General features: G+C 47.3%; 1 protein-coding gene across 4 annotated transcripts in view; it reads right to left on the reverse strand.

Annotated features, from left to right (window-relative positions):
• The window catches only part of ERMARD (ER membrane associated RNA degradation), a 372196-nt gene that overhangs the window by 188359 nt on the left and 159925 nt on the right, over nt 1-23912 (reverse strand). For 3 of the 4 annotated variants that reach the window (XM_077283272.1, XM_077283274.1, XM_077283273.1), the window contains exon 8: nt 4691-4805. The exons of the other annotated variant lie outside the window; for it this stretch is intronic. In XM_077283272.1, the coding sequence (XP_077139387.1) occupies nt 4691-4805 (115 nt within the window). The remainder of the gene's footprint in view (nt 1-4690; nt 4806-23912) is intronic. 4 annotated transcript variants of the gene reach the window in all.

Consider the following 23912-nt stretch of genomic DNA (forward strand, 5'->3'; position numbering starts at 1 on the left):
CTTGGCAAAGGTGGTTTTCCTTTATTGGATGCTGCCCTTCCCTTGGTTGTTCCTTCCCGGGGAAAGGCCTGGCTATTCACTGCCTGCGTTGAGAAACACGTGATGGTGTCTCCGCAGCTCCTCTACTTGCATTTGCATATTTGGGGGCAGTGTTCTGGATCACTGCGTTGAGAAACACGTGATGGTGTCTCCGCAGTGTTGGGTGTTTTGGTCTCCACGAGGTCAATCATCTGTGCCTTTATCATCTAAATACCCAGTCAGAGCTGCAATCAGCAGGGACACCTGCTCAGGATTGCAACCCAGGGACAGCTGTATTACCACCAACAACCACCGGAGGGAACCCAAGAGCAGAATTCACAACAGGCCCCGTAAGATGCTCCATAGAGATATTTGCCCCATATAATGCTGCACATGGCCCCATAAGATGCTCCATAGAGATATTTGCCCCATATAATGCTGCACATGGCCCCATACAGATATTTGCCCCATATAATGCTGCACATGGCCCCATAAGATGCTCCATACAGATATTTACCCCATATAATGCTACACATGACCCCATAGAAATATTTGCCCCATATAAAACTGCACATGGCCCCATACAGATATTTGCCCCATATAATGCTGCACATGGCCCCATAAGATGCTCCATACAGATATTTGCCCCATATAATGCTGCACATGGCCCCATAAGATGCTCCATACAGATATTTGCCCATATAATGCTGCACATGGCCCCAAAAGATGCTCCATACAGATATTTGCCCCATATAATGCTGCACATGGCCCCATAAGAAGCTCCATACAGATATTTGCCCCATATAATGCTGCACATGGCCCCATAAGATGCTACATACAGATATTTGCCCATATAATGCTGCACATAGCCCCATAAGATGCTCCATACAGATATTTGCCCCATATAATGCTGCACATGGCCCCATAAGATGCTCCATACAGATATTTGCCCCATATGCTGTTGCTGCTATTAAAAAAAAAAAAAAAATTACATACTCACCTCTCATCGCTCAGGCCCCCGGCACTTGCTATATTCACCTGCTCCCCATTCCAGCGCCGACCGCCGCTGTGTCTTCCCTGTCCTCTGCACTGACTGTTCAGGCAGAGGGAGGCGCGCACTAATCGCGTCATCACGCCCTCTGACCTGAGCGTCAGTGCAGAGGACGGGGAAGACGCATCAGTGCCGACGGTGGAACGGGGAGCAGGTGAATATCGTGCACTGACCCCCGTCATACTTGCCTGCTCCTGGCGCTGTCCCTTCAAGTCTGTTCCCCGGCGCCGGAAGCTTCTTCCTGTAGTGAGCGGTCACATGGTACTCCCTATGGGAGTGGAGTTGGGTCCATATTCATTGCTGTAATGAGCGGTTCCATGTGACCGCTCACTACAGAAAGAAGCTGCTGGCGCTGGGGAACCAGGGACACCGCGCCAGGAGCAGGTGAGTATTATAGACCGCTGCCGCTCCCCCTCCCCTGCTGACCCCTTGTTATGACTCGAGTATTTAAGTTTAATACCATATTTAAACTACCGTATATACTCGAGTATAAGCCAAGGCACCTAATTTTGCCACGGAAAACTGGGTAAGCTTGTGGTCCTCCCACTGTTGTATGCATGGCTCCTCCGTTCTCCCCCTGTTGTATGCATGGCTCCTCCGTCCTCCCCCTGTTGTATGCATGGCTCCTCCGTCCTCCCCCTGTTGTATGCATGGCTCCTCCGTCCTCCCCCTGTTGTATGCATGGCTCCTCCGTCCTCCCCCTGTTGTATGCATGGCTCCTCCGTCCTACCCCTGTTGTATGCATGGCTCCTCCGTCCTCCCCCTGTTGTGTGCATGGCTCCTCTGTCCTCTCACTGTTGTATGCATGGCTTTGCTCGGCTCCCATTATCTTCCTCCCACATCCTCCTCGCGCTTGTTGCTGCATCTCTCTGTTGTCTCGGGATCGGCAGCTTCTTCCTGTGTTCAGAGGTCACGTGGTACCGCTCATTAAAGTAATGAATATGCGTTCCACGGTTATGGGAGTGGAGACGAGTCCATATTCATCACTTTAATGAGCGGTACCATGTGACTGCTGAACACAGGAAGAAGCTGCCTCGCCGGGACAATATAGTGATGCCGGGAGGACTTGCAGTGATTGCGCGAGGAGTGGGTGAGTATAATGTGACAGCCGCCAGACTTCTGCCGCTCCCCCTCCACCGACGACCCCCTGGGACAATGACTCGTGTATGAGCCGAGGGGGGGCGTTTTCAGCACAAAATAATGTGCTAAAAATCTCGGCTTATACACGAGAATATATGGTAATTTAATGTTGTATTGAATATTGAAATGGCAGATATAGAAACATGTTGAACGCCCAGACTGCCATGATAATGAGGAGTTGAATAAGATGCAGTGGAGGTTGTGAATGCAAGCCGTAGCACTACAATAGCAATACTGCTCACTGCGACAGTTAAGTGCACTTAAAATACAGCGCTGATTTTTAACGGCGCAGAGGTTTAAGTGTATAGCACTACCCACAGTTGGAATTTCTCCGGGATCTCAGTTGTCGGTGGTAGCAGAGACCCCAGAGAACATGATTTGGGTCGGTTTCTACCAATTCTGGTCTTGCGATCTCCATTATTAACGGTATAACGGCAATTGCAAAAAAAAGTCTGAATTTCCATTTAATTTCTTTCTCCTCTGATGTGATCGCACATCAGAGGAGAGAGAAATAGGGTCCCCCGATCCCCCCCTCAATACCTCCGTTATCTCTGGATTCTTCAGCATTCCCCCATGAGGTCCCCCGGGCCGCCGACATCTTCTTCCGGGATGGCGGGCACATGCAGCACCCGGCAACAATAGAAAAATTCTCCTATTGGTTCATTTTGATCACAGTGATCAAAATAAAAAAATAGTAAATAAACACTCCTTTTATCACCCCCTTAGTTAAGTAAAAATAATTAAATAAAAAAAATAAATTTATTTCCACTTTTCCATTAGGGTTAGAGTTGGGCTAAAGTAAGTTGGGCTAAGGTTAGTGTTAGGGCTAGGGTAGCAGCTAGGGCTAGGGTGTGTTAGGATTAGGTTTGTGGTTAAGGTCATGGTTAGGGTTGGGATTAGGGTAAGCGGTGTGTTGTGGTTAGGGTTGGGATTAGGGTTAGGGGTGTGTTGGGGTTAGGGTTGGAGTAAGAATTGGGGTGTTTCCACTGTTTAGGTACATCAGGGGGTCTACAAACGCGACATGGCGCCACCATTGATTCCAGCCAACTTTGCATTCAAAAAATCAAATGTTGCTCACTCACTTCAAAGCCCTGCCATGCACCCAATCAGCGGCTTTCCCCCACATATGGGGTATGGGCATACTCAGGAGAAATTGTACAACAAATTTTGTGGTCCATTTTCTCCTGATACCTTTGTGAAAATAAAAATAAAAATTGTGAAAAAAGTAAAATGTTAATTTTTTCCTTCCACATTTCTTTAGTTCTCGTGAAGCACCTGAAGGGTGCAGTTCTTAGAATGGCGTCACTTTTGGGTGTTTTCTGCCCCCCCCCAAAGTCACTTCAAATGTGAGGTGGTCAAGAAAAAAATGGTTTTGTAAATTTTGTTGTAAAAATGAGAAATCGCTGGTCAACTTTTTACCCTTATAACTTCAACAAAGCAATATCTGCGTTTGGGTATAAATCATGCAGAGAATCCCAATGAAAAAAACTGAAAATATAGCAAAAATGGGATAAATATAAAACGTAACTTTTAATGTAATAAAAGACCATAAAATAAATAGTCACCCATGTGATCAAAAACACACAAATTAAGGCAAAATCTCCACCATGGGATATGATGATCCCTGGAGACTAATAAGCCCTTCACAGGATTGTTAAAAAACTCCCGACAGCAAAAATAGCTGACGAGAGAGACATAACTGGGGTGTGGTTAAATACAAAGGCTGTAAAGCTGTTTGTTCAATTACAACACATACAGCACCACACCCTCAGTCGCACAATAGAACATACAGAAAACAATAGCGGCAAACACTATAGGTAATGCCCACTAATTCCTCTAAGCATAGAAAAAAGGAACGGTCTTACCAGTTCCGTAGAAAAAGGAGGGCAACGGAGCACCGGATATTCCCTTGTTTAGGTGGATATCCAGAAGGCGAAGGGAAGACAGTCCCTATATCATTCCCTGAGAGGCTATCGGTAGACTAACCCCAATGCTCCTGCCCTTACAAGGGCAGTCCACAGCTACCCCTGTATATAGACATGCCCTGCACTCTCCCTAGAGTATTCGACCCTTATAACTTCCTAACAAAAGAAAATGGTTTCTAAAATTGTACTGATGTAAAGTAGACATGTAGGAAAAGTTAATTATTAAGTATTTTGTGTGACATCACGCTGATTTAAGGGCATAAAAATTAAAAGTTTGAAAATTGCATAATTTTCGCCATATTTCAATTTTTTCATAAATAAATACATTTTACTACAAACATGAAGTGCAATATGTCCCGAAAAAACAATCTCAGAATCAGTGGGATCTGTTGAAGCGTTCCAGAGTTATAACCTCAAAGTGACAGTGGTCAGAATTGTAAAAATTGGCTTAGTCATTAGGCAGCAAATTGGCTCGGTCACTAAGAGGTTAATATGGGATTGTAAAAGCAATGTTTATGTTATGCAGTGCATTATGCCTCACTGCAATGCTTTTTACCTGTCTTGTCTGAATGCAGTGATTGCTTCCATCCAGAAAGGCACCATGTTGGCCAAGACAAATGTGGATTTTTCAATTAAACTTTCACCAAAGGAAAGTACTTTTTCATTTAGATCTGATAAAAAAAAACAAAAAAACATTAACTTAGTGCATATTCATAATGTGGATGTTTTCAAAATATCTGACTGGAAAATGCATCAGTTGGGTCACATGCATTATGGACAAACTGCTTTAACATGATAATAGTAATTATATTGTTGTGGCATAATATTTTGTAACGCATTTCGGCTTAACAACCACCTTTTTCTAATGTAATACATAAAGGAAACATTGTATGCTTAAATAAACCGTTGGGCTCACTGCAGACAACTGTAAATAAATCATTTGTCCTAGCGACTGTAAATGGGCTTGCGTGTGTGACTATTTGTTAAGTACGATTTGGCTTAAGTCTGTGACTTGTGATTCAGTGACTTTGAATTCAGGGAGTTTAGAAGTAAATATTAATTTTATGTTAGTATTTTCATGATTATTTTTGTTTTGTGCTCCATGTTTGACAATGCCATCCTTTGTACATCGTTTCGCAGGTTTGCAATAGTTGAAAAATCGTTTGGTTTGAGGGTATATACTGCTGTGAGAGATGTGTGCACGTTGTACATTTAGAAGCCCAAGTACTGAAACTAAGTGAAGAGCTGACAACACGGAGATCCATTTACAACAGAGATGTGAAACTTTTTTTCTGCCAAGGGCCATTTGGATATGTATACGATCCTTCGGGGGCTGTATAAATCATGTGCTAACTCCGCCCGCAAAGTACATCATCATTATGCTGGCACTGGTGTCGGGACGTAATCTTTTATTGCACGCGTCTCAGTGCACAGTAGTGAATGCTTGCGTGCACATGTCTACAAAGCAAGAATAAAATAAAGGAATGTCGGCCATCAAAATAGAGCTTCTGGCCCCGAGAATCTGCCCATGAGCCAGGTAAAGTGTCATCGAGGGCCACAGGACTTCCGTTCCCCACCCCTGATTTACGATATGGAAAAAAGTTTGACAGGTGCTTGCTGGGATAGATGTGTGAGAGGACGGTAGTATGGAGCTTCAGGACAGTGAGGAAACTAGTTGGGTAGCAGTTAGAAGGCTATATAGAGGGAAGAGTGTCAAGGAGGCAAGTCCCAATCTGACACACCCCAACAAGTTTGCTAAATTAGCAGATGAGGGAGTGTCAGCACAGGAGAAATGATGCTGCAGCAAGACATGTCCTCTGAAAACAGGGGGAGTGTCTGCTCCAGTAAAGAGGGAAATAGGAGCACATGGCAGGCCAGACAGGTGCTGGTAGTGGGGGACTCCATTATTAGGGGAACAGATAGGGCAAATCTGTCACAAAGACAGGAATCACTGAATGGTGTGTTGTCTTCCTGGCCCTCAAGTTCAGTACATCGCTGATAGGGTTGACAGATTAATGGGAGGGGCTGGTAAGCAACCAGTGGTCAATGACAAAAAATTAAAGATAGGTGGAAGGTTCTTAAAAATGATTTTAGGGAATTAAGCTGTAAGCTTATTATGATTGTGTAGCAACTCACTTGGGATAATTGAGAACATACTAAAAAACTGCAACTGACCCTGGTAGTGCCGGTACAGACTGAAAATCCTGACCCAGCAGTCCTTAGTGGGTCCTGCATAAACGGAGATTGCCATACCCAGAAACTAGGCAACTCCGACCTATGCTGCCTAAAAGGCCATCGAGCGCTTCACGTTCCTCCTAAAGAATCAGAGGGCAGAGCAGAGTGTAAATTACCCACTGAAGGGAAAGTGTGCTGAAAAAGAAAGATTCCAGAGAAAGTAAAACAAACCACAAATACAATATAAAGGATTAAGTATTCACTGGTAGAGAATATGCAGCCTACTTCCTAAAAAGAAACATAAGATAGGTGCTGGGTAAAGAACAAACAGTAGAGCGATAAACCCTAGCTGGTCTTTCACTGACTGGCTTAAACTATAGCAGTATGACTGGAAATCCAAATGAGACTATCACCAGGAAACAGCAGGGTAAAAGTATATAAAGCCGCACCTGAAAGGTGATAGAGCAGAAACATGAATAAATGAAAATACCTATTACCAAAAAAGACTGAAGCAAGGATAACAGTAACTAAACACCAGGAGAAAAGGTGTCTCTGCTGTGGCTCGGCAGACAGAGAAGCCGGCCACAAAGCACAAACTCAAGGGTTTCGAACCAGACGCATGACAAAGCTTAACTCCTTAACCCCCGAAGCTTTTTTTTTTTTTCGTTTTTCGCTCCTCTTCTTTTTAGAGCTGTAACTTTTTTTATTTTCCCATCAATATGGCCATTTGAGGGCTTATTTTTTGTGGGATGAGTCTTACTTTTGAAGGATACCATTGGTTTTACCATGTCGTGTAACAGAAAATGGGAAAAAATTCCTAGTGTGATGAAATTGCAAAAAAAGTGCAATCCCACACTTGTTTTTTGTGTGTTTTTTTTGCTAGGTTCACTAAATGCTAAAACTGACCAGCTATTATGATTCTGTAGGTCATTACGAGTTCATACACACCATATATGTCTAGGTTCTTTTTCATCTAAATTGTGTGGCATAGCGACTGGTCATGTGATTAATGGGCGGTATGTATCGCAGAGGTGGGTGGCCCTGTGATGGAAGCCTGGGTATGTTTTGCTCAAGCAGATCTACTGCTGAAGGATTTGTTTACATTGGTTCAGTCACATACAAACCCTCCCAAAGAGGTGTATCTGAACACCTAAGATGGTTTTGTGTTTAAGGACCTGTGGTGATGTCACGCTCACCTGACTGTCCATGTGACAGGTACCTGGGTGTGGTTACACCTATGTAAAGGAGGTGTGTTAAGCACATGGAGTGAGTGTTGGGGAGTCTGCGAGTGTGGACAGACTTCCATGTGTCCTGACTGGACACTGCAGAGTGGCCTGTGTGTTTGACGGTTCCAAGTGGGGACAGACGTCCTGAACAGCACACAGAGACCATATTTAGGGTGGAGAGCCTGAGAGCCTGCGTGCTGGACATGGCACAGCCTGCGTGCCTACAGATCTGAGAGAGCAGAGCATCTGCTAGGGACATTAATACTGAGTTGGCCTGATGTAAAGACTGTTTACCTTTGTGTTGCTGACTTAATGGTTTATGGAGCGAATAAACCCACATGAACGCTGAAGAGAATGTGCCTCCTGTTTCCTCCTACGCATCCGAGTGAGTACAATCCTTACAATTGGTGGAGAATGCGGGCAGCGATTCAAGGAGCACATATTGCAGTGCTGACTGGTCTGAGCCAGAAGAGTGGACGGTCTTGACAACCGTGAGTAATACTGACCGTGGTCCGTGAGAACTGCTGTTTGTGGGATACCTCTGAGGAGAAGAGGGATCCGGGAACCTGTGTGGCCGGCAGGTAACGAACAGGAGTCCGTGTGATACTGACCGGGGTCAGTGAGAAACTGTGTTTGGGCTGTAAAGCCGGGTGTGTAACAGACAGGAGTCTGTGCTGTGCTGACCGGGGTCAGTGAGTGTTTTTTTTTTCTATAAAGCACGTGTGCAGGTGCTTGCTGTGGACCAGCGAGTCCATGTATTTCTTTTTTTTCTTCTCTGATCAACTTGCTGTGGCTCGGCAGGGCCACGAAGACTGAAGACGTCTGGTGGTAACTCGACGGGGTTACGAAGCTTGCTGTGGATCGGCGGGTCCACGAAGTCTGCGGTGGTTACGTGCTGTGCAGTTGCAGCAAGAGGTTCTGCAGCAGCCGGAGTTGCGGTGGCAGCAGCAGCGGCTTGTGATCGGCAGCCGGAGGTGCCGGTGGTTTGTGTCTGCAGCGGGAGCTGTGGTAGCACCAGTAGGAACTGGTGAGGTGTCGGAAAAGACATTGCTGGACCAGGTCGTGCAGACTCTTAAAGGGCCAGTGCTGACCTAAAGAGACATATACTGTGGAACTGTTGGGGCTTGAGAGTACTGTGGGGAAGTCCACGGGGTGTACCCCAGAGTGGGGTGGTGTCCCTAAAGGGGGTGGAGTCCCAAAAACAGAGCGGTGACCCAAATAATTATGGTTGGCCAAAAAGGGGCCGGGCATCCCAAAAAAGGGTCGGCATCCCAAAAGGGGGTGGAGTCCCTAAAGGGGGTAGTGGCCCTAAAGGAGAAAATAGCCCACAAGGGAGTGGTGGCCCTAAAAGGGGCGGAGTCCAAAAAGGGGATAGTGACCCAAAAAGGGGTGGAGCTTTCAAAAGAGGCGGCACTGGTTACCTCAGTAGACATGTCTGGGGAACAGCAATGTTTGTGTTTTGCGTATTCTGAGTGCGGCATAGACTTCCCGTTTGATGACAGGAAGCAGGTGTGTACTGTTATGTTACACCGTGAAGGAGTATCTGGACTGCTAGACTCAAAGAGTCAGGTGACTGACAGGAATTCCTCTCGTCTTCTGTCTAACCGAGAAAAAGGTCAATGTTCACTGCATTCATGGGGTCACTGTTGACTATACTGTGGACAGAGTGATCATTGATATGTCCAAAAATGTAGAGTGCCAAGATGGCGGTATAACACCAGACTTGTTCTACCCCTTTGAGAGGGGCCTGGACTTTGTGATCTTTGAAGACATATGGGAAGTTGACGAAGTGTGGGGTTGCTCAGAGGAGAGACGGAACGGTCATATTGAAGCAACATTACAGCAGCAGGCTGTGGGGATTCCTGTTAATGGGATGCATAAAGAGGAGGTAGCACCACCTAAGGTCAATAGTCCAGAGTTACAGGTGACCAGAAGACAGTGTGGGTCTGATACCTGTTTAAGTGGGGAATTGCTGTTCCAGGATGACAGGGTGAGAGGGGGTGACTCCTATTCAGACTGTGACTCGAACGCAAGGGGAAAAGAGTGCAGTAAGGGGGAGCTGAGTAAAAGTGACACATCTTTATCTCTGACAAACCCTAGCACTGAGGTAGTTGGTGATGGGCTGGGGATAGAACAGACCTGTAGTAGACTCACAACTGCAATGCCCGGAAAGGGTGAAGTGGCTCAATATGATGAAGGCTCCAGGGTACCTGATGCTGAAGAGATGGATAACTCTGAAGTTACCAAGAGTCAAGAGGTACCTAGGAGAAAACAGACAGAGAGCCCAGGAGACACCATTGAGGTGGATGCAGAAACAGATGGAACTCTGAAGAGGCAGAGTGTGGGTGGGCAAGAGACCCCATCTGAAAATCTAATTAAAGAAGTGATGGTGCGACATGTGCTGGCCAAAATAGAGCAGGACCATGAGATAGAGCTGCTTAAAGAAATAGTCGAGCGAGAAAGGGTCCCGGAGACAGGTGATTGAGCCCAGAGTGGAGGAGCTGGAGAAGGAAGTCTCTGAGCTCAGAGGTCACCTATCAGTGTGTCAAAACATGAACAAGGCCATATTGAAAGATATGGAGGTGTTCAGAGAGGCCCAAGAGAAGAATCAGCAGGAGCTTCTCCAGAGAGAGGATGAGCGTCGCTGCTTGGTAGAGGAGCAAGATAAAGTTCTCCAAGAGCTCAAGACAAAGGAGACTAATCAACAGCTCCAGAAATCCACAGATGACAGGGATATCAAACTGTTGCACTCTCCCGATCTGATTGCTATGAAGGAGAGTGAGCTGGAGAAACTGACTAAAGAAGGGGCCTCCACGGAGGAAGAAATCCAGCAAGGGAAGTGCCAAGCAGATGGCCGAACAAAGGACATCGAGGTCTTGGAAAACTGCGCTGACACTAAGGATGAGGAGGTCCAACAATATGGACAAGAAGGTGAGACTTCGATCTTCAAGTGCGTAATAGACGTACCCGAAGACATGCAAGAAGCGTGTGCCAGTGAGGAGGTGCATGAAGCATTTAAAAAGGCGGTCAAAGCGTGTAGGGTGCACTGGGCACCTGAGACTCATCAACTGGTCATACTGTCGACTACGGAAGTCACAGTGAAGCGGGTGGCTGTACTGAGAGAGATGCATCTACAATGCCTCCGCACAAAACAAATGATCACGTTGAAGAATGAGGATGCCGCTCGACGTCTGGAGCTAGCGAGAGAAGCTCAAAGTCGGTTGGGTATTATAGAAGATGCCGTGCAAGTGCCCAGAGGTCTGGTGAGAAAAGTCATCGGAAGATTTGGGAAGGTGATGCAGGAGATGGTGAATAGGTCCGGTGTTATGAGAGTGAGCATTCCGGCTGATGACGAAGCCCAGGTCATGGGTGAAGATGGGATGGTTCCATTCCTTATCGTCGGATCCACGGAGAGCCTTGGAAATATCCAAATGCTCCTGGGGTATCTTCAGATCTACTGCTAAAGAATTTGTTTACATTGGGAAGGCTTCCAGGTGATTGGAGAGATGGGTGGGTTCAGTCACCTACAAACCCACCCAAAGAGGTGTATCTGAACACCTAAGATGGTTTTGTGTTTAAGGACCTGTGGTGATATCACGCTCACCTGACTGGCCATGTGACAGGTACCTGGGTGTGGTTACACCTATGTAAAGGAGGTGTGTTTAGCACATGGAGTGAGTGTTGGGGAGTCTGCGAGTGTGGACAGACTTCCATGTGTCCTGACTGGACACTGCAGAGTGGCCTGTGTGTTGGACGGTTCCAAGTGGGGACAGACGTCCTGAACAGCACACAGAGACCATATTTAGGCTGGAGAGCCTGCATGCTGGACATAGCACAGCCTCCGTGCCTACAGATCTGAGAGAGCAGAGCATCTGCTAGGGACATTAATACTGAGTCGGCCTGATGTAAAGACTGTTTACCTTTGTGTTGCTGACTTAATGGTTTATGGAGCGAATAAACCCACATGAACGCTGAAGAGAATGTGCCTCCTCTTTCCTCCTACGCATCCGAGTGAGTACAATCCTTATAATGGTAAAAAAAAATCCAAAGTTTGCTTAAAAAATATATATTTTGCAATTTTCCGAGACCCGTAGCGTCTCCATTTTTCGTGATCTGGGGTTGGGTGAGGGCTTATTTTTTGCGTACTGAGCTAATGATACCACTTTTGTGCAGATACGTTCTTTTGATCGCCCGTTATTGCATTTTAATGCAATGTCACGGTGACCAAAAAAAACATAATTCTGGTGTTTTGATTTTTTTTCTCACTACGCAGTTTAGTGATCTGATTAATCCTTTTTTTTTAATTGATAGATTGGACTATTCTGAACGCGGCGATACCAAATATGTCTAAGTTTCTTTTTTTTATTGTTTTATTTTGATTGGGGCCAAAGGGGGGTGATATGAATTTTTTTGGGTTTACAGTTTTAAACACATTTTTTTAAAATTTTGGCATGCTTCAATAGTCTCCATGGGAGGCTAGAAGCATACACTACTCAAACGGCTCTGCTACATAGAGGTGATGCACAGATCACCTCTATGTAGCTGAATTACAGCATTGCTATGAGTGCCGACCATAGGGTGGCGCTCATAGCAATCCGTCATCAACAACCATAGAGGTGTTCAGAGACTTCTGGTTGTGATGCCAACTCACCGATGACCCCCGATCAAGTGACAGGGGTCAGAGGTGCGCATATTTCCATCCGCGCGGCCTGCGGCGCTTGTTAAATTTAACTAGTTAATGGATCACGATTCCGCTTGCGCCCATTGGGGCACATGTCAGCGGTTGAAAACAGCTGACATGACTCGGCTTTGAGGTGGGCTCACCGCCGGAGCCCACCTCAAAGCAGGGGATACTGCCAGCTGACATACTATCCCGTCAGCTGGCAGAAAGGGGTTAAAGCAAGGACGTCAAAGATAGTATTTTCTGACATACTGACTATTCCACGTGCCACGACAGAGAAGCAGCAGGAGATTATGAAGGTGAATAAGTGGCTCAGGAATTAGCTTCTCTCTCTCTTCTCTGTTGGCTACAGGCTCTACGCTAGGGATGGGTGACTGGTGAAGGTGCAGCTGTGCTGTGGAAAAATGGCTAGAAGGTGGAAGGAGTGTTTAAACTAGAGACTAACGGGTGGGCAATTACTGTATAGTTAGGGAACATAGTGTAGATAGTGACATGGGCACAAGCAATGCAATTGGGTGTGACATGGGGCAAGGGGTTAGGACAGTCAATACACTAAGCAGGAATAGAGGTACAGACAGATACGTAAAGTGCATGTACTGTAATGTCAGAAGCCTCATCAACAAGATGAAGGAAAAAAAATTATGATATGGTGGGGATAACAGACATGGCTGGACGAGAATTATGACTGGGCTCTAAAAATACATGGCTATAGTTTGTTCAGGAATGACCCTACAAATAAGTGATGGGGAGGGGTTTGTTAATATGTAAAGATGTCCCTTAAACCCATCATACGTGATAATATATGTAAAATGAAAATGTATTGTTCCTGTGGGAGAAGATGGGGGGGAGGATAAAATATTCATAGTACCGTAGTTTGTTAAAAGTCTCCAAATATAATGGAAGTGGTATAAAAAAAACCTCATAATGTAAATAGATAAGGCAGCAAATCAGGGAGAAGTAATTAAGGATTTCAACTACCTTGACATAAATTGGGGAGCAGAAAACTGCAGGTCCAGCAAAGGAAATATGTTTTGACGACAACTACCTTTAACAACTGGTTCAGTACCCATTAAGAGGAGAGACACTTCTAGACCTAATATTCCTTGTGGGAATAAACAATCTAGAAATAGGATGACACCACTATGGCTAAATAGAGTTGTAAGGAGAGCGATAAATGACAAAAAGAAAGAGTTTAGAGAACTAAAGAAAAAGGGTAGGGACGAGCCATTAAACAATTATAGAAAAAAATGCTTAAAAATCATATCAAGAAAAGCAAAGACTGAGACAGAGAGACTCATTGCCAAAAAAGCAAAAAAAATCCAAAGATATTCTTCAACTATATAAACAGTAACAAATTGAAAAATGATAATGTTGGCCCTCTCAAAAATAGTTTGGATGAAATGGTGTTACAGGATGAGAGAAAGGCCAATATGCTAAACTTCTTTTTCTCTTCAGTATTTATACATGAAAATCCCATGACAAACGACATGACCAGGGATACTTGAAATTCTCCACTAAATGTCACCAGCTTAACCCAGCAGGAAGTACAGTGCCATCTCAAAATCACTAAAGTAGACAAATCCCTGGACTCAGAAGGCATACACCTCAAGTACTGTAGTTATTAAGTACAGTGATAGACAGACTCTTATTTTTAATATTCATAGATTCCATAAAAAGAGGGTCTGTACCACAGGACTGTCGCATAGCAAATGTGGTGCCAATATTCAAGAAGGGGACAAAAATCTGAGCCTGGAAATTATCAGCCGGCAAGTTTAACCTTGGCTGTGGGAAAAATACTTGAAGGTATCCTAAGAGATGCTATCCTGGAGTATCTCAATAAAAATAACCTCATGACCCAGCATCAACATGGTTTTATGAGGGATCGGTCATGTCAAACTAATCTGATCAGCTTCAATAAGGAGGTAAGTTCCAGATTGGACTAGGAAAACGCAGTGGATGTGGTCTACATGGACTTTTCAAAAAGGTTTGATACGGTGCAACATCAAAACTTGGTACATAAAATGAGAAAAATGGGACTAGGGGAAAATGTGTGTTACTGGCTCATTGATAGGAAACAAAGGGTGGTTATTACTGGAACACACTCTTGCACCTGTGCCCCTGCTTACCTCCCGGGTCCACTCCTCGGGTCCGACGCATGTGTGCGGTTTCCAGCGGGGACGCCGATCCCTGGAGGCCTCCGTTCCTTGCCCCGCGCCGTCTTTCTCTGCTGCTGCTTCCGGGTTTTGGCAAACAGACCACAGGTCTCCGGGCACGTCTCTGAGGGCGTGTGCTCCCGGCCTCTTAAAGAGACAGCGCGCTAATTCCTCTAAGGGTCCCAACCAATGGCCGAGCGATCCGTACTATTTTAGACACCTCTGCCCTTTGGGAGGTGCCTGAGCAACAAGTGTGTGTTTCCTGTTGCTAGTATTCAGGTTCCCTGTACCTGTGTATCCATGTTCTGTCAGCATCTCGCTAATTCTGGTTTGTCTCCTCAGTGCTCCCATCGTGCCTTTCCTCGCCTTCCAGGACCTAGCTAGTATCTTCTGCGCCAGTCCGTTCCAACTGCTGTCCGCTACCAGAATCGGCCGCCTATCTTCTGCCAAGTTCTCCGTTACCTGCGATTTCGGCCAGCCCACCAGTCCTGCTGGGTCAGCGCCAACGTGTCCGGGGTCTAACTGGAGGTAGCACCTTGCGTCTTCTGGGCATTCCAATCTGGTCCTGTTTGAGGAGTCTAACTACGGGTGTCTGGGGCTCGCATAGTTACGCCCCATTCAGAGATCCCGGTCAGTGGTCCCGTGGTTCCACAAAAATTTCATTAAAAGAATGTGCACTTCAACATCTGTGTCTCCGCTTCCATTAGCTAAAGATTGCTCAGCCCATGGAACCCGCTGGCTTCCAATCACCCCTGGCCGCAGAGCTGTATCAGGAGATCACTGGCTTAAGAGACCATTAGGAGAAGATCACGACTTATCTACGGAACTTGTCTACTCGCATGGACTCGGCGGCATCCACGGCTTCATCCGTTTCTGCCCAGGCGGCGACCACCGCAGCTGCAAGTCTCCAGGCTTCCAGCTATGCACCAGGTAAGGGACATTGGCAGCTCCCACCCAGTTCGACAGTGATCCTGTCCAGTGTTGGGGGTTCATTTATCAGTGCATGTTGCAGTTTGAACTTCTGGGCCATCTGTTTGCATCTGACAGGGCCAAGATAGAGTTCATTATGTCTCACCTCACTGGAGAAGCTCTCGCTTGGTTGAACCCATTGCAGAAGAGAAGGGATCCTCTAGTCCTTCCTTATGGCTTTCCTCAGGACCTTTGACGAGCCAGGCCGTACTACTTCGTCAGCCTCCTCTCTTCATCGTCTACGCAAGGAGGATCTCACGGTGGCCCAGTACGCTGTTCAGTTCCGTACCCTTTCCTCCGAGTTGTCCTGGAAAGATGAGGCATTGGTGGAAGCCTTCTGAGAGGGTCTGTCTGGTAAAATTAAGGATGAACTGGCAGGCCGGGACATTCCTACATCCCTGGATGACCTGATATCCCTGGTAACCAGGATTGACCTCGGGTTTCAAGAACGCTCCTGGGAGGCTAAGCTAGAAAGGAGACTTTATTGCTTGACTCCCAGTTTCCAGAGGCCGATAGTTTCTTTGAGCTACGCTTCCCCCCGGAGGCTATGCAAGTAGACAGAGTGGGCTTGGCTGAACAGCGCCAGGAGGTGCCCCGCTCGGAGTGGAGGTGTTTCTACTGCGGAAGTTCCAAGCATTTGATCTGCTCTTGTCCTGAGAGGCTGGGAAACTCCAGAGCCTAGGGTCAGTAGGAGAGGCTTCCCTGGATGAGGATCGTTCCTCTCCTTTAATGATGACCATTTCCTTGTCCTTTGGCGCTGTCAGTTTTTTTTTAATCTGGCTACCTGGATTCCGGGTCCGTGGGGAACTTCATTCAGCAAGCAGTGGTGGACCGTTACCGGATTCCTGTCCAGCGCCTCCAGAACCCCATGCTGGTGACCTACGTGGATGGCAGAGCCCTGACCAAGCCCGTTCGTTTCCAGACTCAGCCAGTGGCACTTCGGGTAGGTATGACACACTCTGAGAATATCTGTTTTCACGTTTGCCTGGTTTGTCTCACCCCTTGCTCTTAGGTTTACCCTGGCTTCAAGCACACGAGCCTGAGTTGAACTGGAAGAGTGGCGAGGTCTTAAGCTGGAGAAACTCATGTTTCAACAGATGTCTCGCTCCCATCCATCCTGTACGCCCTCCTGTGGCGCCATCTACCCTGCTGGGTTTACCACCCTCCTACTGGTCTTTCTCTGACGTCTTCGACAAGAAGGTAGCAGAGATGCTGCCTCCACACAGGTCGTATGACTGTCTTATTGACCTGCTCCCGGGGACATCTCCTCAGGGTCGAATCTATCCTCTGCCCCAGGCCGAGACCCAAGCCATGTCAGAGTACATCAACCTAGCTAGGAGATTAATTCAGAAGTCATGTTCTCCAGTGGGCGCAGGATTCTTTTTTGTCAAGAAGTAGTACGGATCTCTACGGCCCTGTATCGACTATAGGGGTCTGAACCAGATCACGGTAAAAAACAAATATCCATTGCCATTTATTTCTGAGTTGACACAGGGAAGCCAAGATCTTTACCAAGCTGGATCTCAGAGGGTCCTACAACCTGATTTGCATACGCCAGGGAGACAAGTGGAAGACGGCCTTCAACACACAAGACGGGCACTATGAATACCGAGTTATGCCGTTCAGGCACAGCAACACTCCTGTGGTCTTTCAGGAGTTTGTGAATGATATTTTTAGGGATCTCCTCTATTCTTGTGTTATTGTGTACCTGGATGGCATCTTGATCTACTTCCCGGTCTTAGCCACACATCGGAGGAGTGTTCGCCAGGTCCTGCAGAGACTCAAGGAGAACAGGCTGTACCTCAAATTGGAGAAGTGTGTCTTCAAGCAACCCTCTCTGCCTTTTCTTGGCTATATTGTCTCATCCACAGGTCTGAAGATGGACCCAGGGAAGTTGGCCTCTATCCTCAAATTGCCTTCCCCGATCAGGGTAAAAGCGATACAACGGTTCGCTATTACTGTCAACTCCAACTCCAAGGACTGGTTTCCTGAGGCGAAGGTGGCTTTTACTTCACTGAAAAAAGCCTTCTCTTCTTCGCCTGTGCTCCATAGTCCGGTCGCAGGTAAACAATTCTTCCTCGAGGTAGATGCTTCCTCCACAGATGCTGGGGCAGGTGTTGGTTCTCAAACAAAAGTCTTCCACTGGGCGAATGGTCTCTTGTGGCTTCTTCTGAAAGATTTTTTCTGCTTCCGAGAGAAAATATTCCATTGGGGATCGGGAATTGTTGGCAATCAAGTTGGCTCTGCAGGAGTGGCATCACCTTCTCGAGGGAGCAGTCCATCAGGTCATTATATTCACCGACCATAAAAATATAGCGTACCTCCAGTCTGCGCAGAGGCTGAATCCACGCCAGGCGGTGTTTGTTCTTTTGCACGTTTTGACTTCATTCTTCATTTTTGACCTTCCAGCAAGAACATCAAGGACGATGCACTCTCTAGGGTCTTTCTGCCTCCCGACTTGGAGGAAGAGCTTCAACACATCATTGAACCGTCCAGAATGGTGACTGTAGCCTCTGTCAATCTGTCTCAGGTTTCCTCTGGAAAGACATTGGTTTCCAGTACAGACAGGAGGCGGGTTCTTTGGTGGGGTCACTCTTCCAAGTTAGCCGGTCATGCTGGGAAGAGGAAGACGATGCAGCTCATCTCCCGTTACTATTTATGGCCTACTATGAGGAAAGACATCTTGGAGTAATTCTCGGCTTGCCTCTCCTGAGCCCGAAACAAGACTGCGAAGCATCTGTCATCCGGACGTCTTCTGCTGCTTCCTGTCCCTTCAGTCCTCTGGCAGCACATTGCTATGGACTTCATTACAGACCTCCCCGTCTCCTCTGGCTGCTCCGTTATCTGGGTTGTGGTGGATCGCTTTTCTAAGATGGCTCACTTTATTCCTCTGTCAGGTCTTCCTTTTGCTCCTGAACTTAACCACTACTTCATTCAGCATATTTTCCGCCTCCATGGGTTCCCTCTCCATATTGTATCCGACAGGGGTGTCCAGTTGACATCGAAGTTTTGGAGGGCGACCTGTAAATTAATGAACGTGGAGCTGGATTTCTCTACTGCTTATCATCCACAATCCAATGGTCAGGTGGAGAGGATTAATCAGATCGTGTCTGGATTCGTGCGTCACTTTGTCAATGTGCATCACAACGATTAGGTCAAGTTACTACCATGGGTGGAGTTAGCCTACAACAATCATGTAAGTGAGTCCTTTGCTAACTCTTCCTTCCAGATTGTGTTTGGACTCCAACCCGGAATCCCTCTTCCTATCTCTGAGTCCTCGGGCATTCCAGCTACTGACACCCTTACGGAGGATTTCTCTAAGGTGTAAAGAGACACCAAGACCGACCTAGAGAGAGCCTCACAGCGTATGAAGAGATATGCCAACAAAGAGGTGTCTCGATGCTCCGATCTTTCAGCCTGGAGATAAGGTGTGGCTCTCCTCGAAGTATATCCATCTGAAGATGCCTTTCTACAAATTAGGTCCTCGCTGTCACGATCAGCTGCAGCTGCTGATGCGGCCCAGCCCATAGACGCCCCCAAGCCGTCTGACCTCAGAAGGCGCGCGTCCCTCGGGTAAGCAATACAGACCCTTTATCCCGCAGAGAGGGACCCGGGCCTACCCGAACTAGGGGAGGGCAGAGACCAGGGTTCTATGGCAGTTGAGCATGTGGACAAGGAAAGAGACACGTAGGACTTGATTACACCGCACAACTTCAGGTATAGAGAAAGTAAAGTTTATAAAGTAAAGTCACACAGTACATAAACAAAACAATGATCTCAGGCTCCTGATTCCACAACTCCCAGAAGTGTACCACCCACTGGACCCCAAGGCACCAACGGATCACTGAGGCACACATAGGCGGGACATCAGGACACAGGCAGGACATCAGGACACAGGCAGGACATCAGGACACAGGCAGGACATCAGGACATCAGGAATACTGGATAGATATCTGGGACACTGGCGTGGCAGCCCAGGTCATCAGCTGGGACACTGGCGTGGCAGCCCAGGGCATAAGTTACATCAGGACATCGGACACAGGAAGGACATCAGGGAAAACAAGGTCATCAGGACGCAGGTAGGACATCAGGGTACAGACAGGACAGGTACAGGACCAAGGATTCGGGCCTGGATATACCGCCTCCAGGACAGGCGCCAGAACAGGACAAAACAGGAATCAAGGCAAGGACTTTCGTACCAAAACACAGACAGGAGAGATGCAGGAACACAAACACCATAGCAAAGTTCAGGAGCTTTGTGAGTAGCTCAGACCCCGCCCATAGGGTAGGGGAACTTTATATAGGAGCTGCTCCTCAGCAATTGGCTGGGGACAGCATTTCAAGTACACACACTAACCCTGATAAAAGCAGGGGAGGTGTGGCCGCGCACGCCCTAAGCACAACAGAAACCATTACAGCACAATCAGTGCAGGAACTGTGGCTTAGGGCACCTGGCAGCGACTGCATGCCCAGACACATGTGGAAAGTCATGCACCAGTTCCTTGCAACCCGTGGACAGCTTCCACAGCAGCAACCAGGGACCGCACAAGCAGATGCTCATGCAGCAAAGCAAAGACCTAACCACACATGTACGGCTACGCAGCAAAGCAGGGAACTGAGAAGGCTCCATACAGGTAACAGCCAACAGTATCCCAGCTCAATTAGGAGGAAAGGAGAAAAGGGTTAAAGCAAAGACATGCATTGTCACGCTGAAAACCAGACACAGACACGGCGTGACACTCGCGTCATTTGTCACTTTGAGGTCCTAAAACAAATTAACGCTGTTTCTTACAAGTTGAAGTTGCCTGCCTCTTTGCGTGTGCCTAACTCCTTTCATGTTTCCCTCCTCAAACCAGTAATCTTGAGCTCTTTTTTAAGGATCCAGGGACCACTTCTGATCCCATCAGCAAGGAGGATGTCTTTGAGGTAGAGACAGAGAGTGATCAGGGACCCGCATTCACAGCAAACCTCACACGGGAGATCTGGCCAGCAGACTTAGGCCTACACACTCCCTACCACCCTCAGAGTGGGAGAAAAGTGGAAAGACTAAACGGTACACTTAAGAACAGTATGTTGAAAGTTGCCCAAGAGACAAACAAACCATGGCACGAGACACTCCCGATCGTACTATTTAGTGTAAGGCACACACCCAGAAAAGCTGTCACCGTATGAAATTTTGTTTGGGTCTAGTCCCAGGTTAGGGTAATTCATCCCTCAGCAGCTGACTATGCAATATGATACTGTGTCTGCTTATGTAATTGAACTCATCAAGAAACTTGCTAATTTCCATTCTCGAGTTTATTCTTCATTGCCACTCCTTGAAGCCAGGAGACTGGTTGTTGTAACGCCCACAGGGTGTGACAAGGTAAAGTGGACTCACTAGACCACTGATGGTGCAGTGGCGGCTGTATAACCGATACTCAAAAGACAGGAGAGTGGATCTCATAAACCAAAATATATTTATTAACAAGGTAAAAACAAAAATGAAACAGGTGTCAGAGGGAAAGAACCTCTGGATCACAACACTGTACAACGTAGTGGAGCACCGGGCAAGGTGTACCCCTATACAGGGATTCCCCCGTCACAACACCAGGTGGCCTGAATGCTACGAATCCAGGACCAGAGGATGACCCATACTGATAAACTAGCAACACAGTAGAATACTTGGGCCTGCTGGTGGAGAGAATCCCAGAAGTTCCATGAAATCCAGCAAGGATGATCCCACTGGTAGCAGGGTCTGGAGGATTCCCTGAGGAGAGGCAAGACAACTTGGAGTGGGAACCGGAAAGACCAGAGTAGTCCAGAATGGGATTCGTCAGAAGAGGACTCTGTGAAAATAGAAATATAAGTAAAGTGCAGGGCACAGCAGAGCGTGGCCTGAAGCTGAGGCAACAATCCAAAGAATGAACACATTGCCCAGGCACCTCCCTTAAGGGGAGGGTGCTTTTTATGCACAGAGCATCATAACACAGACAGCCCTAATAGCGAACAGGTGTCCTGCTGTTTCAAGTATGTTCAGGAAGCGAGGCTCGGCTCCTAAGAGCATTTCCAGGAGACCTGCCAAGAGGATGCAGGTTCTTAGCAGAGAAAGAAGCCGCTGATCGTCTGGAGCCACGGACAGGGTAAGGCTGTGTGATAGGCGACGGTCTCCCTGCACAGCGGAGACCGGACCTGCGGCTGAGGGCATGACAGTACCCACCCTTACGCCCCCCCCTTCTTCAAACCTGTCAGGAAGCTTCTAAGAAGAACTGGGGCATTAATGTTCTCCTCAGGCTCCCAGGATCTCTCTTCAGGGCCGTATCCCTTCCAGTCAACCAGAAAGAGTGACCTGCCCCCTCTTTTCTTCATGGCCAGGATGTCCTTTACTTCATAAACGTCCTCGGAACTGACAGGAGAAGGAAAATTACCTGGATCCTGTGTGAAGCAGCTGAGAACAACTGGTTTCAGCAAGGATACATGGAAGGAGTTATGGATCCGTAAGGAGGCAGGCAATTTCAAACGATAGCACACATCGTTGATTCGGTGGAGTACTTCAAAAGGACCGATGAAACGAGGAGCCAGCTTTTAAGAAGGGACTTTAAGTCGAATGTGCCTGGAAGATAGCCATACCTTATATCCGGGATGGAAAGGTGGAGGATCCAGATGTCTCTTATCCACATGTTCCTTGGTTCGAACCGATGCCTGCTCCAGCGAGGTCCTCGTCTCAGTCTAGACTTTTGTGAAGTCCTTGGCCAGGGACTCAGCTGCAGGATTGCCGGAAGCAAGAGGCAGTGGAGTCGGGATCTTAGGATGCTGTCCATAAACAATGAAAAATGGAGGACTCACCGACATGATTATTGTAGGAAAACTCAGCCCATGGCAGCAGGTCGACCCAGTCGCTGTGGTGACCATTCAGGAAGTGTCGCAGATAGTTGGTGAGGACTTGATTCACTCTCTCCACTTGGCCATTAGATTGTGGGTGATAGGCCGAGGAGAAGTCCAGGGTAACATCCAACAGTTTACAGAGGGACCGCCAGAATCGGGAAATGAATTGGACTCCTCTGTCAGAAACAATGTGGAGTGGAAGTCCGTGAAGCCGAAGGACATGCTGAATGAAGAGCTCTGCAAGTTTAGGAGCGGAAAGAAGACCAGACAGTGGAGTGAGATGTCCCATCTTGGAGAACCGGTCTACAATAACCCAGATTACTGTACAACCAGATGATGCTGGCAGATCTGTGATGAAATCCATGGCAATATGTTGCCAGGGAGCAGAAGGAATCGGGAGCGGGAGGAGGTGACCGGCTGGCAGTTTCTTGGGTGTTTTATTACGAGTACAGAAAGGACAGGCTGCAACAAAGTTCAGAACATCTTGGCGCAAGGTGGACCACCAGTAGTGTTGAGAAATTAGTTGTAAAGTCTTCTTTTGACCAGCGTGTCTGGCAAGCTTAGAAGAATGACCCCAGCGTAGAACTCGCTTCTTGTCTCTTTCAGTTACAAGGGTCTTACCGGGAGGGAGCTGCGACAGCCTGACTGGAGCCACCGTGATCATCTTGGACGGTTCAATGATATGCTGAAGCTCCTCTTCAAGGTCGTCTGACAAGAAGGACCTGGAAAGTGCATCGGCTTTGATATTCTTCTCTGCAGGACGGAAATGGAGAGAAAAATTGAACCGAGCAAAGAATAATGACCAACGAGCCTGGCGAGGATTGAGTCTTTGAGCATACTGAAGATAGGACAGGTTCTTATGATCAGTGTAAATGATGACTGGATGAATTGCGCCTTCAAGCAAGTATCGCCATTCCTCTAAGGCTAGCTTAATTGCCAGTAACTCTCTATCACCAATTGAGTAGTTACGTTCACAGGGTGAAAATGCCTTGGAGAAGAAACCACAGGTCACCATTTTACTGGTAGGCAGTTTTTGTGTGAGGACTGCTCCGGCTCCGGATGACGAGGCGTCCACTTCAAGGAAAAACTGTTTGTTGATCATAGGCCGATGAAGAGCTGGTGCGGTTGAGAAGGCTTGTTTGAGGGAGGCGAAAGCTGATTCGGCCTCAGGAGTCCAATCCTTAGGTTTGGCACCTTTACAAGTCAGGGCAGTGAGTGGTCTTACCAGAGAGGAGAATTGGGGAATGAATTGCCGATAGTAGTTGGCGAATCCTAGGAACCGCTGAATGGCCTTGATTCCCTCAGGTGTTGGTCACTTTATCACGGCAGAGACCTTCTCTGGATCCATCTCGAGACCTGTATCTGAAACAATATAGCCAAGAAAGGGTAAAGACCTCAGTTCAAACAGACATTTCTCAAACTTTACGTAGAGACGATTCTCCCTCAATCTTTGAAGAACGAGACGAACATTCCTCCTGTGAGTTGGTAAGTCGGGAGAAAACACCAGGATGTCATCCAGATACACCACCACACAAACATAGAGCAGGTCACGGAATACATCATTGACAAACTCCTGGAAGATGGCGGGTGCATTGCTTAACCCAAAAGGCATGACCAGATATTCGTAGTGACCATCTCGCGTGTTGAAGGCGGTTTTCCACTCATCCCCGGATCGTATCCTGACGAGGTTGTAAGCCCCACGGAGATCCA

The sequence above is a fragment of the Ranitomeya variabilis genome, chromosome 2 (genome assembly GCF_051348905.1).
Source record: "Ranitomeya variabilis isolate aRanVar5 chromosome 2, aRanVar5.hap1, whole genome shotgun sequence".
NCBI classification, from domain to species: domain Eukaryota; kingdom Metazoa; phylum Chordata; class Amphibia; order Anura; family Dendrobatidae; genus Ranitomeya; species Ranitomeya variabilis.